The following is a 14,115-nucleotide window of genomic DNA, read 5'->3' on the forward strand; positions in this document are numbered from 1 at the left end:
TGTCCCCACCCATACCAATCCCCCATTTACCTCTGTTTTCCTGCTCATAGAGACGCTGCAGCCAGAAGCTCCTGAAKGGGGCAATCCCTGTGCCTGCCCCGATCAGAATGCAGGGCTTGGCTGGCTCTGCAGGCAGGTGGAACTCTTTAGCACTAAAATGCAAAAAAATGTTCCTCAGGTCATGGTTTGTGACTGATGTCTCAGGTGCCTGAATGACTCTGGGCAGCCCAAGGCCCCAGTTTGAAAGCAGTTGGGACTGAACTGAGTTACCCTTTTTGTTCCCTCACCTTTCTTTGCTCTGCCGTGGACAAGCTGACAGGGGGGATGGGGTCATAAAATGGAATTATTTCACAATTTTCTAATGATTTGTGATTTTACTCAATGTAAGGCATGATAAAGGATCTCATCTCTGGAAGACAGGGAATTCCCTCTCTTCTCAGACCCAACAATTCCAACTTGCATCACCAGTCACTTGAAAATATCCAAACAAAGMAAAACCTACTCAAGAAGCTGAACTAAGAGCTGCTCTTGTTGAATTTTCTTTACCTGCGGACGAAGCAGGGAATGGTTTCATTGAGCTCTATCGTGTTCAGCCACGTGCTGCAGACTCCATGGTGGAAAGGCCCTTCTCCATCTAAAAGCAGAGCAAGGCAGAAYACTGTCAGCACTTGAAAGCCCTCTGTCTTTAAAAAAGCACAATTTATTCTTAAAATTATAGCTTTAAAATAAAAGCACAATTTATACTTAAAATTRTAGCTTTTAAATAAATGGATGTCTAGTAATGATTTATAAAACAATGATAAACTGATGATGGTGCAGGATTTTAGCAAATCTTGGCTCAGCATTAACACCTGCACTATTCTGCAGATATGACAACACACATTTTATTACAGAAATGCTTCACATTGTATGGCAGACACATTTTTTTTTTCTGAACTGCAATGTAGCCTAAATAGTGTTTAATTAGGAGAGAAATGAAAACAACAGCTCATTACCTCTTGTCCTGTAGTTTACAACTGCAACTGTCAGGTGAATCTCTTTGGGTGTCATGTCACAGGAGGAGCTRACAGAATAATACCTGGGCTTCAAAAATGGCAGCTGGGTCAGCAGGAAAGCTGTGGTCACCTCAGCAGAGGGAAACTCCTCCAGCACCTCCAGGAGATTTGGGCTGTTGTAAAACTTCCATTTATTGTATTCTTCTGTGCTCTGAAAGCCAAAGGGCATCACCACAGTGTTAGCAAGTCATGCTGAGTTCAGGAGGGCAGGGATATTTGAAATGTCAGTTATAAATAAGATTTCTGCTTTACATTCAATTAAATACACAGGCAAGTCAGCAAAGACTTCTCACAACTGCCAAGACTGATCTCAGCACAGCTGTAAATCACTGCCTGCTTAAAGCCACATCCCTCTGAGCCTCAGGACAGCAAATTCTCTGACAAAAACATCTCCCAAAAAACATCTCCCAAAAACATCTCCCAAAAACATCTCCCAAAAACATCTCCCAAAAACATCTCCCAGATCCCTCCAGCTCCTCCACCTGCAAACTGCCAGCTCTTTAGGGTGTTTTATCAGAAACCACCGTGGGGCAACAGAGCCAGAGAGGCAAATCCCCCACCCAGAACCACACAGGAAACCCAGAGCGTGYTTCCCACGCCCAAACTCAGCTTCAAGATTGTTCTTTCTCTCACTGTGCTCAGCTTTCCAAGAATATGTAACAGAGGAGTAAAAATCCATCACTACACAAAATTCTGAAGCTTTTGCTGCAGAGTCAAAGGGCATCTGAACTGTCCTGGAAATGAAATGCAGCCCCAGRGCTCACCTGACACAACATTTGCAGCCTCTGTTTGTCTCCTTCCTTGGTCACCAGCTGGSAGAGTTTTCTCAGCAGTTGTTGGGAGGGTGGAGTGGTGATGTCAAGCAGATATGTCAGAGCCTCAGTGAGAGTGCAGGCTGGAATCTTCTTGTGACTTGTCCAGTAGCCACCTGGAAATAAAGGAAATAAAAGGACATTTGGCAACACCCATGGGATTTCATGGAGGTTTGCAAAACTCAGTAACCTTCAAAATTCCCCTTCAGGTGAGGGTGCAGCAGGTCCAGCACAGGGCTCTTCTGAAAAGAGGGAAATGTGAGGGTTTGGATGTTCTGTAAGGGGAGGATCTGATGCACAAAACTTCATGACAACAAAACAGCACTAGGAAAATTAATTTTTCATTTGAGGAAATCATCTTTCTGAGTGCCAGAATCCTATGATTGTTGCTATTGAGATGGGAAACATGGGCAGGGTATATAAGTCTATTTTAGGACTCTTACATGTAGCAACAATAAGCAAACTGTTGATTAATTTAATTGATTAATCAGCAGCCAATGGCCAATTCAGCAACTGAATTACAAACAGTGCCAGCTCAGGTACCTCTGCAAACCTGGTGAAGTGACCATGGACTGCCAGAATGTGCAAAATTAGAATAAAAAAATGATAAGAATAACTAAAAAGCAGCGACAAAATCCTACTGAAACTTAAGAAAACGATCACAGAATCAAATGCAGTCAATAAAAATTCACAGGAATTTTAATGAAATCTGTCCAACATCCTCTGTTATACTTTAAAGAGACCCAACTTACCATCAATGCAGGTTTCAAGCCTGACAATCTGATCAGCTGCAGGGGCGTCCTTGACACGAGCAATAATTCCACGCACTAATTCTGGGTGATTGCCTGGAAAAATCCCAATGTGTTCTCCAGGAAGGTAATGCACTTCCTGATCAGTCTCACAGCGAAGTTTAACCAGAATGGTGACACGACTGCAGAGTGAGGAAAGAGAAATGAGACAGATTTTGGTTACATTGACAGGATTTCCCTTGGATTGAACAGGAAAGGAATAAATCTGCAGTGGCAGCTGGAAAAGACTTGTGTTCATTACCAAATACCAGACCAGCTTAGGACTTCACAGAGGCTTAAACAAATCAGAGCCCAGGTATGTGRAGCACTTGTATCCAAACAAATTGGGAAGTTCTGTCCAGCACAGAATGAACATGTTTGGAATCAGCAGTGAAAGTGCAGCCCCACTGCAGACTGMACAGCTCAAATGCTTCTGCTAAGGACAGCACAAAATCCATATAGATTTTGTAATAAATAACTTCAGGGAGAAAATGTTTATAAGCAGGCACTTTATATGTGTACAATTTTAGTAAAATGTGGTATTGCAGTGTTCAAAAGAACAAGGTGACATACCTGGACTTTGAACTTTGAAGATTCTGCCTGAATTTCAGCTTCATGGGAATTAYATCTTTGGAATGAATGCTTGCAAGAGCTGGTGAGAAAAGAGGATATGGCTCTTGGTAACTCTGTGATTAGGTTTGTTTAAAATGAATTCAGATATTMTACAGAGAAGAGCTGAACCATGCCTGCCCTAGAAGGTGACTGACCATCAGTCAGTTGTGTGTGCCACAATCCCTGACTAAAAACACTTCATCTCAGCTTTTGTTTTTTTTGTTCCTCTGGTGCTGTCTAAATGTGTGATAGTTCCAGTGTCAYTGTACTGGAAAAGAGAACTTACACAATGTAAACCAGTGGATTTTTAAATCTGACCACTGTACCCCCTTATATGCATTTTACCATCCAGCAGGGCCAAAAGCCTTTCTGAGAAACATTCACATTTCAGTCCCATGTGAAGAGCAAAGGCAGGGGAGGGGAAGGTGGGACAATACCTTTGTTCAGGTCCATGGGCTGAGAGTCAGGCACTATCCTGTACCTGTTTGGGTCCCAGCTTTCCTCAGAGGTGTAGACCTCAGGCAGCTGAATACTGTGTCTCCCACGGACATTGAAAATGTCACAGGCAGTCTAGATAAAAACCACAAAATATTCACAGTAAAAAAAAGAAAATCGTAGTGTTATCATAATCCTAACAAGGAGCTATGAATTTCACAGATTTCTATTTTTTATTGCTCCTACTGCATGTGTTCAGTGAGTTCAGTAAGGTTCCACTTCTATACCATCATGGCTCTAAAAAGATCCACTGCAAAAAATGCTGATGTTTGATGCTACCCTTGTTCATACTGAGCATTCCTTTATCCAAAGGGGTTCATGCAAGTTTGTGTGAATATTACAAAATAATAGAAAAGGGACCCAGTTCCCTCTCCAGCTTAGGCAACCAGTAGAGAAAAGGGGAGTTRCAAGTTCAAACATRAATTCAGACGTTTGRTTTCCTCCATTTTCCCTCATTTTTATGTGAACTGAACTAAAATGGATGAATGCCTGGAATAAGAGCTGTATTTCTGTATTCACCTTGAAAGCACTGACTGCCCAGCTGCGGAAAGCTTCCTCCTGCCCATTGAGTTCATCCCCTTCCCCCACTGGAACGAGCTGGGAGGCCCCAAGTTGGGCCAATTTTTGGTCAATGGTGTGAGCAAAGGCACAGAATTCTGGGTACATGCTGGAGCCCAGACCAAACACAGCATATCTGCARAAGGATAAAAAAGAACATTGCTGTCTTATTCTACATGGAGTGTAAAAGGACCCAATACAAACCAAGCCACAAAGTATTTTTACCTAATTTTTTTTCTCAGCAGTTTCAGTCTGAGCAAGGAGTCCTTCAAGGTCTGCATAAAAATTCATAAAATATTTAAGGTTAGAAGAATACCCTGGTTGAAAACAGAAKTGAAACCCATATCTTACTCAAGGAYATGAGMCAAATGTCTTTGGCCTTTGAGCTGAGTCTCATCCACACTGCTGAGGTGAACATTACCTTTCCGTTCCCTGGAGARTCTCCATTTCCAAAAGTGCTGGTAACCACTAAAAGAAGTGTTTCATTTTCCAGGTCATGGATATTGTAATCATCCATGCACAGAACCTGGAAGGAATAAAGCTYATGAGACATTGCTAGCAGACATAAGATAGCAGCCTTAGATATCTCAGATGACCTCTGACCAAACTTACAATGCATTRCATTAAATGAATGCAAAATCAAAGTGCTAGTCCAACTTATTTTACTGAGCATTCAAAAGCCAGGTTTGGAGCATGGAAACTGCTGTCCCCCCATGGATTTGCAGCCCTCACCTTGGTGCTGAAGGCACAGTTGAAGAGGCTGCTCAGATTGTTGGCGAGGGTCTCTGATTTGCCCGTCTCTGTCGCGTAAATCACGGTGACCTTGGTCCTGGTGGCCATTGCTCCTCGCATCAGGGACGATGTGAAGAGTGCAGCCCTGGGGAAAGAACCATCACACACAACTGYTAATGTCTCTGCACTAATTCAGATTGATTTGCAAACCTGCTAGGAAAGGCTGAGCTCGAGCATGGCTTTCCTTGGAAAATGGTTCAGAACAAACACACACTAAACAGCTCTGAGCAAGAACCTTAGACAGGAATGTTCCCTCAGTGAGAACAGGTAAGGCTGTGATTCAAACCACTCAAGTGGTCCCTACTTTTGTATTTTTTTTAAAAAAAATTTTTTTTTTAAGAAGTAGAACAGAAACATCACAAGAATAGAATAGTTGGACAGAGCACGAAGAATCTTCTTTGAATAACTTACTTTGCCAAGATGCTAAACTTTATTTCTTTTTTCTTTGGCCTGTGGGTTTCATCATGCCATACATGTGTTTTCCATGCATCCACCTTTAAAAAAAAATAAGCTTTAGGTAAGAAATGCAAAATAGCAAAGAAACAATTTGTGTATCTTTAAAGGGCCAGATCAAATAGAATCTGTATGTACAATCCACTGAGTACAAGTATGGGATTAGTCTCTGGTGTATTAAACTGCATTTTACTTAAAGCCAGAGAATCAAAGCCAGAACTAACAGCCCCTCCCACATAAAACAGYTCCTGTCTGCTACTCCTGACTGTCGAGTGAACCTGCACGGAGCAGGACCTGTCACCCAGACTGGTGACGTACCCAGGTCCCGTATCTCATCTCACTGCAATTGTCTGCTGGATTTTCCCTYTGATGATGTGTACCTGGTAGTAATAGAAGGGACTGAGGACATAGTTCAGCATCTCCTGGTGGAACACAGGGGTGATGCTGCCTGACATGGGAGGCACAATCCAGAGCCAGTCTGCGGGACAGCCGCCCCGCGCGCGGTACTCGCTCTGCATGTACTTCATGAAGGACTCAGCGGCCGAGTGGTGATCCATGATGGTCACATTCTGCTTCTGCAACCASGGCAAAMAGGAAAACCTGCATTAAAACCCCTRTTCTGCCCTTCTGCCTGCTGGAGCTAAAGATTTCCGCTTGCTTTGGTCAATATTTCAAGGACTTTACTCAGGGCTGGGAAATAAATTTTATCAGCAGTTACTGTAAAGATACAGATTGAAGCGCAGGCCTTTGATTCAGAACCCTTAGATCTTTTCCTTTACATCAGCATTTTCCCTCTGCAGACTGGGAGTGTGCACTACAAAGCCTCTGATTCACTTTTACTCACTTTTCATATTGTCATGGTATGTTAAATGAACTGGAATTAAAAATAAAATATATTAATCCAAAGGATTTACATGGGTTTCGACACATAGATAAATGTGTTACAAGGATGAAAAATCTCAACTTCCTTTTCTTTTTCTCTTCCTTCTGCCTTTACATRTGAGGGAATATGGATTTCTCTACTTAAATCAAGAAGAACTTTAGGGGAATCATAATGTCATGTCCACTGAGTGAGAGGAWAAGGGGACAGTGAGTGATGAGTGATGTCCAGATGCACTCTCAGGGACTCACCTGGAAGCTGTGAAGCACAGCCACATTGATCTCTACAACTGCTTGGTCCTTCCACAACGASGACAGTTTATTTGTTTCCAGACCCATCCTCCTCCCTACTTCCTACACGTGAAAAAGAGAGAGAAAAGGGAAAAACCAGATTTATTTAAACCCCATGATTTCTCCATCTCATCACATCAGTATCAGGAAAAATGCAGCAGGGGAAAGAGCCAATCACACGCTGGGGAAAGCGATGGCAGCAGAAGCACCTGAGATGAAAGGCACACTGGAATTTTGGAATTCTGGTTCTTGAGGATGTTGCAGTTTCATAAAGGAGGGAGTGGTTCTCTCCATCCCAGTGAACACTGATAGTGGCTTTTTTCCCAAGCTTTTCTTGCACCAAGCTGACTCCCCTTCCCCCAGCCCCTGCCCTGAGCAGGTACCTTCAGGATATTGTAGCGSTGCACGTCACAGAAGTCCCTCACTCCAATTTCTGTCCCCATGTACCAACCATTGAAGGGRCAGGCAGTGAATTCCAGCCCTCCCACCTCCAGCAGCATGTTGGCCACCGCAGGCAGCGCGTACCACCTCAGATCCAGCTCCTTGAACCACTCGTACCTGCAAAGGAGCCCGGAGTTATTGTTTGTGGCTGTTCCTCCTTTTGGTGATAACCAGAAAAGACAAAGAGCAGCAGTTCCAGGAGGGRCCCTGGGGCAGGGTCTGCAGGAACTGGGAATCACCATTTCCAGTAACTGGGAATCACCAGCTCCAGAGACTGCAGAATCCTACTACAGAGTTCTACAATCTGCAGGCCAGTCCCAAAGCAAACAAAGAGAAAAAAAACCAATGAGAGAAAGGCAATAAACACTTTGTTATGAGTGCAGCCATATTTTACATGAATATTACACTGACATAAAAAATTATGATTTAAAAAAATCTGAATGTAATTGAAATGTAGATTGGGGAAAAAGATTTCCAACAAAACTGCCATTTGCTTCTTTAATTTACATCCTATTTCATTGTTCTAACAGGCATTTTATCTTTCAGGATAATTTACCATCATTTCATCCTGACAAAGAACTCATAAAACAACTGCCACAGGCGCAGCACAGTAACCTGCCAAGGTGAAGCAGAGGCAAAAATTCAATTATCTAAATCTTGTGTGCTTACTTTGGATGCTCCATTGGCACTTGGAGGAYAATTTCTGGAGGTATTTCAAATATTTCTGGGTCTTGGCCGTTTGCTTGCAGAACAAGTGGAAGTACATCAAAGCGGCCATATTTCGGCTTCCACCCCAGATCAATGCACAACTGTAAATACAGAAAGCACATTCTGTGGTTTTTTTTTTTCAGGTTTCTCCTCCAGATCTGAAGGCAAAAGAATTTTAACTCTCTGAAAGCTGCAGAGGTAAATTCTAAGTGAAAAAGGTTCTTTTTTTCATTCAAACAATGCTGATGAAGTTCTGGTTGTGTCCCTGGTTGTTCCCTGGCAGAATTGGCTCACCCTGCTCTGAGATGGAGGGCAGCACTTCAATATCTGAACTGTAGGGATTTATTGTTCCAGTCTGCACCTAAAACCTGTGGGGCAGAACATCCCATTCACTCCTCATCTGTCGCTGTTGGCCAGACAGCCAACACAAAATAACAGACACAAAGACACACATATATACACACAAAAAGTAACCCCTTTATTCTGGGACAGGCCTCTTTTATCCACTTTAGCAACCAGTGCATACATTTGTGTTAAACATACATTGGTTAGTGAGGCTGTCACCTTTTACTCATCAGCATAGGATTGGTAGGTTTGCAAAAGCTACAGTATTAGTAATGTTTATAATTGTAAGCCACCTGCATTATCAATTCTACATTCTAATCTTCTTTTTCTCAAGACAGCCAAGGAGGTGGTGTTTTTCTCCCATGTTAACACTCCCTACACTCACCCCCTCCCACTGCATAAACACTCGAGGAAAAGCCCCAGAGATCCGGGCTGGCTGAGATGGAGCAGTGATGGTGATCTGGAGCTGTACCTGTGTGAACTCCACATTGGCAGGGTCCCCAAAAATGGAGCCATCTGGCATTTGGTACCCAGCATAGCGGATCAGCTGGCTGTTCCACACGCGGAAATCGTGCTGTCCATCCGTCCTCTGCGGGAACACCGTGATGGCAGATCTGCCCCGGGACAAAGCACATCAAACACATCCTCACTGTGTGTTCACACACACATCATCACCAACAGAAAATATTTTATATTTCTAAAATGAGCACCAGCAGAAATAAAACCATTCATCCTCTTTACCCACTTTCCTGAATGTTCAAATCATCTCTTTTCCCCCCTTTTCCAAAGGGTTTTGCAAATCAGCCATGGGAGTTATAAAATTTCAAGATGGTTGACAGAACACATGAGAGGAAYGTGTAAGTACCAGAAAATTAAGAGTAGAGACAAGTTGTCAAARTATTTAGATAGACCATTTAATGTGTTTTTGATGCCAGATCTGGATGTGATTTTTGTTGCTTAAAATGAAAGAGACCTACCTTAAATTTCCATTGTTTGTGGAATACTGAATATGACGGCACATATGCTCAAACATTTCCTTGGCTGTTTTACARTCCCGTGCATCAAACACCTGCATGTTTCCAACAGAAATGGAAAGAAGACTAATTCCAAAACAGTCATGCAAGCTTGTTATTTTTCCTATGCACTTAAGGAATGGAAAGATTGCAGCTCCACTAGGAAAGGTTTGTTTTTATAGTCTATAYATGCATCATTTTCACACATAACTATCACCAAGGATCAAAACATGCAGCTGGTTCTGGGACACACCTGCTTCCTACACTCATTTTCACTCAGCTATGAAGCAGAGAATTACAAAATAAACCAAAAGATCTGTGATATGAAGAGGAGGGAGAACTCCTCAGCTGAAGCAGTTGATGTCCTACCAAAGGAAAGGACATTGGAGTGACAGCAGAGGACAATTTGGTCACAGTTTAGGTGTAGATCCACACTCACCTGCAGATTGGACCACTGGATCCTCCCAATGCACCGGGGTGCATTTCTCCAGGCCTGCTTGGCAGCAAAGATCAGCTCATCCTTGGTCAGTTGATACGTTCCTGTCCTTTCTATCTCCTTGGTCACTGCTTCCAGTCGGTCCAGCTGCTCTTTGATTTTTGGCCTTTTGAAAAAGGGAACAGGCATGAAAAGGAACAATGAAAATTTAATTCAAAGTGAAGATGTTCTCTTTATATTTTGGCTTCAGAATTGAAGACTTGTCTATGCAGAGAAATGACAGAGCTTACTGGCCTCATGAAGAAACCAACACACTAGAAATTTAATCCATCCTTTCATCCATCCATCCTTTCACCACCCAGCACATGCATGGATTGATCACAAGCTATTCTGCGTAACTCTGCAGTTTAAATTTGGATTTTCTAGATTAATTTGGAAAAAAATCACRAGCAARTGAAAACAGAGAATAGGTGAGTTTAAATTTGGATTTTCTAGATTAATTTGGAAAAAAATCACAAGCAARTGAAAACAGAGAATAGSTGAGTTTCAGGGCAAATGCAGACTGAGAGTGACTATCCTCTCAAAGTTCCATTCTTTTCACAAGGCCACAGCTCTTCTGAGTAAAGTAAGTAGGATTTTCATTCCTGAAAAGAAGTGCTGAGCAATTCCTTTGTCAGGGAAACCAACTCTGAAATTCTTGAGCTTGATAACAGAGAGTAAGTCAAAACATTAGAAAATATTTATCACAGCACAGACAAAAATTGTTTTGTTGTCTTACAGACAGAATGAAAATAGCCTGCACTGTCTGAGAGTTTTCACATTTTCAGCAAGATGAAAGATCAAGGGCAAGCATGTGAGATAGTGTAAATCAATGTGATCAAACAGCCACGAGCAGGGACACAGAGATGTGCAAATGCAATAGGCTGGTGAGGACAGCCTTTGGGTAAGACAGGGACTTTCAGAAAGAYTCAGAGGAAAGAAAGATTTGTAAACAGTTCAAAGTGCCTAAAGGAGTGGCCATTATGTGGCTGAGTCCCTTTGGAAGTTTGAGAATGTTTTCTAATGGGATGAGCAAACACTGAACTGCTGCTGGAAAKCTCATCATGAGATGTCACTGCAAACCCTTGGACATCAATCAGCTGCATTTCCAGCATTTCCTGCAGCAAGATCCCTCTTGGCATGGCCATGGCCATTTTTGTGAGAACACAAACCCCTCTCTGAATGCTCCCTGAGCTCATTTTGATAGCACAGAGCAAGGGGGAGAAGCAACATTGGCCTTCCAATCTTTGCCTAAAGCCTTGAGAGGAACACAGAGAAAAGATACTTGGGAGCAGCACAGACAAAACACATTATTCCACATTGCTCATGTCTGAGACTGAGCCCACCAACAGAATGGAATTTCTTCTGCCAAGAAAACAGAAGGGAATGCTCTGGCAGAGTTCTCAATGTGCTGAAATGTAGGGATGGATGGGGTTGAGGAATTCCTGCTCCAGAGTCCTTCCCTGGGTTCCCAAAACCTTGGATTGGCAGAGGTGCAATTACAGTTTTATTCAGCTTTTCCAATAGTCCTCATGTGTTTCTGGATGCATGCAATGTAACAGGATAGTTACCAAGAGCTGTGTAAAAACCAAGCCCTCCTGGAGGCTCACACACAGACTGGCAGTTTTTTTATACCAAAACTAAAGTTGGCTTACTCTTTAAATGAACTGTAGTATTGTTTGATGAAGTCTATTGCCTGAGGTAAAAGCTCTTCCAGTGGAACTGGCCCATCTCTGGTACCTCTCACCAGCCCCTTTGGGGTCATGAGAGACCCTTGGCAGGCTTTGGCCCGACAGTTGATAACCTGAAAAACAAGAAAATGTCAAAAAACAATGTTGYACTCTGTATCTTTTAAAATTTCACAAAAATCCGTGTTCAGATTTCCATRTTTTACCTCTTTTGCTGTCAGGTGTAGTGTGTCAAGAAAGCTGGATCCATTTTCCAAGTTTCTTACTCTTACATGTCTTGGACAYCCTGATATTTGGTTTGAAACTTTGATGCCATTTTGAGGGAGATTCTGGACAGAGAACAGATAAAAATGTATACTGTCTTCAGACTTATTCAGTATCTTTCAGTTTCATTTTAGCTTTTATATTAACATCAAAATATTTAAAATTAAATTCAAGAAACCAGATATAAATGTGATCTGCTCCAACATGAGYATTTACTTGACTACAAAACTATTGAGCTAATTTACAGTTTGATATGAAATGGGCAGAAAAAGTATTTTTGTTATCAAACAGTGTCTGCCACTGAAAACACCTTTGTAATTTTAATATGCCCTCATCTGCAAGCATAAGTCACARTCTCTGGAAAACAGTGAATTAATTTTAGAGTGAACCAATTTTAGAGACAGGACAGGTTTGTTACTAAAGGTTTGCAAGAATGAATAAAGGAGTCAGAGCTCCCAGGAGAACCTGGAGCAGTTTTGAGCAGCAAACACCTCTCATGTGAATTGTTACTATGAAATAATGATAAATGTACAGACCTCTCCTCCCTCAGCAGCCTTTGCCAAAGTTACCATAGGTGGAATCTCCATCTGCTTCTTGTCTGCATCCTGCAATTTGGCATCATCCTTTTCAGAGCTTCAACAGAGAGAAAGAAAATTCAGAAAACACAGCAGAGTGCTCAGTTTATTTAGCTTTGCTTTCAGCAGCAGCAGGGGATGCTCTGTGAAATTGGGGTGAGCCATAACCCAGCAGGGACAATGCCTCTGTATCCCCTTCCCAGGGCAAAGCAAAGGAAGGAAAACAGAGTAGGAAACCTGAAATAAGTGACACCCTGAGGACTGAGAAATTGGAGATGCATGTGCAGTTTATTTTATACAGTGTCATGTATGAATTGCATCACAGAAATACTTCACCAACTTAATTACACTATAGTCACTTTGTTATTTTTATAACATACACACCTTCTGAGCTTTAGAATACATGAAACCATTATAACACACCAAACAAATTTAAGACTTTGAAAGAGAAATCTGGATGATTTATATCCTCAATGACTGTATAACTTAGACACAAGAGTTTAATGTTCATTACAAAGTTACAGCACCCAGGAACCCCCAGCTCCTTGGTTAAAATCAGTGYTTTGGAAACACATTTCAGGTTTCTCCAGAACTCAAACCTCTTAATATCTTCCCTTTCAAAGATTATCCCGAATCAAAGATAAACCACAAAACCATTAAAAAACAGGATCTTACCCATGGATCTTCCTATTTCTCTCCACGTTGTTGTTGATGTCCTTCTCTTTGGGGGACTGGCTCTTGGCAGCACGAGGCTTGAACACAAACTGCCACGGGCACAGCATTTTGGGTGCTTTTTTTGTGGTTTGAGTTCACTGCGCTCAACCTTGTTTTGTGTGAAGTGGGAACGCTTCTAAGGACAGAAAAAAACCAACAAGGTCAGATTTTACCCAAAAGGGCAACTCCCTTTAACAGCACTCACAAATTCACCAGCCTAACTGATCTGAATCTAACTAACATCCTGTGTTTMAAATGAAAATTGTTTGACTCTTAGAGCAGTGATACTAAAACTGACATTTTATCAGTGTAATGTGCAGACATGTATTAATCTAAAATACTGGCAAGAGAATTTCAAATATCTCCCAGCCGTGTAAAGCAGCAAATATTGGTGTCTGAGCAGACCCCAAGCTTAGAAAAGGGATGGAAAATGCTGCTGTGTTATTCACCAGTAATGAAAAAATCTTATTTGTAAATTAACCAAAACATTTTGCAATGTATCCACCTGCCAGGATAAAGAGGATTCTGAGAGGTTGAAGTCTGTGGTTTCTAAGATCTGCAGCATTTATTAGAATGYACCACATAGCATTTACACAAGAATGTACAAAGTTTATGTTATCCATTTTAATATACATTTTCTGCTAATTTCTGAAACTAATTTCTAATTTCTGAACCAAAGATGGACTTTGTGCTAGGAAAGGTGAGACAGAAGAGAAAGACCAAACCAATAAATTGCAGCATTARAGAGAATTAGCCCCAGCATTTGAATCTGATTCACAGCAGAAATCAAAACCTGATGTTTCCAAAAAGTTAGAGACAAAGGAAGAAAATACATTGTCATATTCCTGATGTAAACTATGCCTTATTTTGATATTTATATTAACAGTAAAARTTAAATGTATGCTGTGCTCCAAAGATACTGTCTGCTGTAAAGTCACACAAGAAGAGAAATCCATCCATCTATGCAGAAACTGCAAAATGTTAGGATTGTTTGCTACTCCAAGTGAAAGAAATAATGTGTAATAAGCATCTCTCTACAGTTACAAAATAGGAACAAACCTAACTTACTATTCTGCAATCAAAAATGCTGTGATGTGCTTATATAATTTTGTAAAAGACAGGAGGAAAAGAGAGGAGAAATGGATGGGGGAAGACAG

The 14,115-nt window shown here is 41.6% G+C and overlaps 1 protein-coding gene across 1 annotated transcript in view; it reads right to left on the bottom strand.

Moving 5' to 3' along the window:
• The window catches only part of NOS2 (nitric oxide synthase 2), a 19,860-nt gene that overhangs the window by 5,185 nt on the left and 560 nt on the right, over positions 1–14,115 (bottom strand). Inside the window, exons 2-24 of the mRNA XM_057379452.1 lie at positions 12,920–13,094; positions 12,206–12,302; positions 11,612–11,734; positions 11,373–11,521; positions 9,682–9,844; positions 9,207–9,298; positions 8,702–8,843; positions 7,846–7,985; positions 7,119–7,293; positions 6,697–6,798; positions 5,946–6,140; positions 5,524–5,606; positions 5,053–5,197; positions 4,742–4,846; positions 4,546–4,595; positions 4,282–4,456; positions 3,705–3,837; positions 3,229–3,307; positions 2,620–2,798; positions 1,820–1,983; positions 996–1,206; positions 547–634; positions 31–152 (exon numbers count right to left, since the gene is read on the bottom strand). Coding sequence (XP_057235435.1) covers positions 31–152; positions 547–634; positions 996–1,206; positions 1,820–1,983; positions 2,620–2,798; positions 3,229–3,307; positions 3,705–3,837; positions 4,282–4,456; positions 4,546–4,595; positions 4,742–4,846; positions 5,053–5,197; positions 5,524–5,606; positions 5,946–6,140; positions 6,697–6,798; positions 7,119–7,293; positions 7,846–7,985; positions 8,702–8,843; positions 9,207–9,298; positions 9,682–9,844; positions 11,373–11,521; positions 11,612–11,734; positions 12,206–12,302; positions 12,920–13,026 — 3,019 coding nt within the window. The 5' untranslated portion in view covers positions 13,027–13,094. The remainder of the gene's footprint in view (positions 1–30; positions 153–546; positions 635–995; positions 1,207–1,819; positions 1,984–2,619; positions 2,799–3,228; positions 3,308–3,704; positions 3,838–4,281; positions 4,457–4,545; positions 4,596–4,741; positions 4,847–5,052; positions 5,198–5,523; positions 5,607–5,945; positions 6,141–6,696; positions 6,799–7,118; positions 7,294–7,845; positions 7,986–8,701; positions 8,844–9,206; positions 9,299–9,681; positions 9,845–11,372; positions 11,522–11,611; positions 11,735–12,205; positions 12,303–12,919; positions 13,095–14,115) is intronic.

This window comes from Malurus melanocephalus, unplaced genomic scaffold (genome assembly GCF_030028575.1).
Source record: "Malurus melanocephalus ecotype Western Australia unplaced genomic scaffold, MMel_1.1 scaffold_406, whole genome shotgun sequence".
NCBI classification, from domain to species: Eukaryota; Metazoa; Chordata; class Aves; order Passeriformes; family Maluridae; genus Malurus; species Malurus melanocephalus.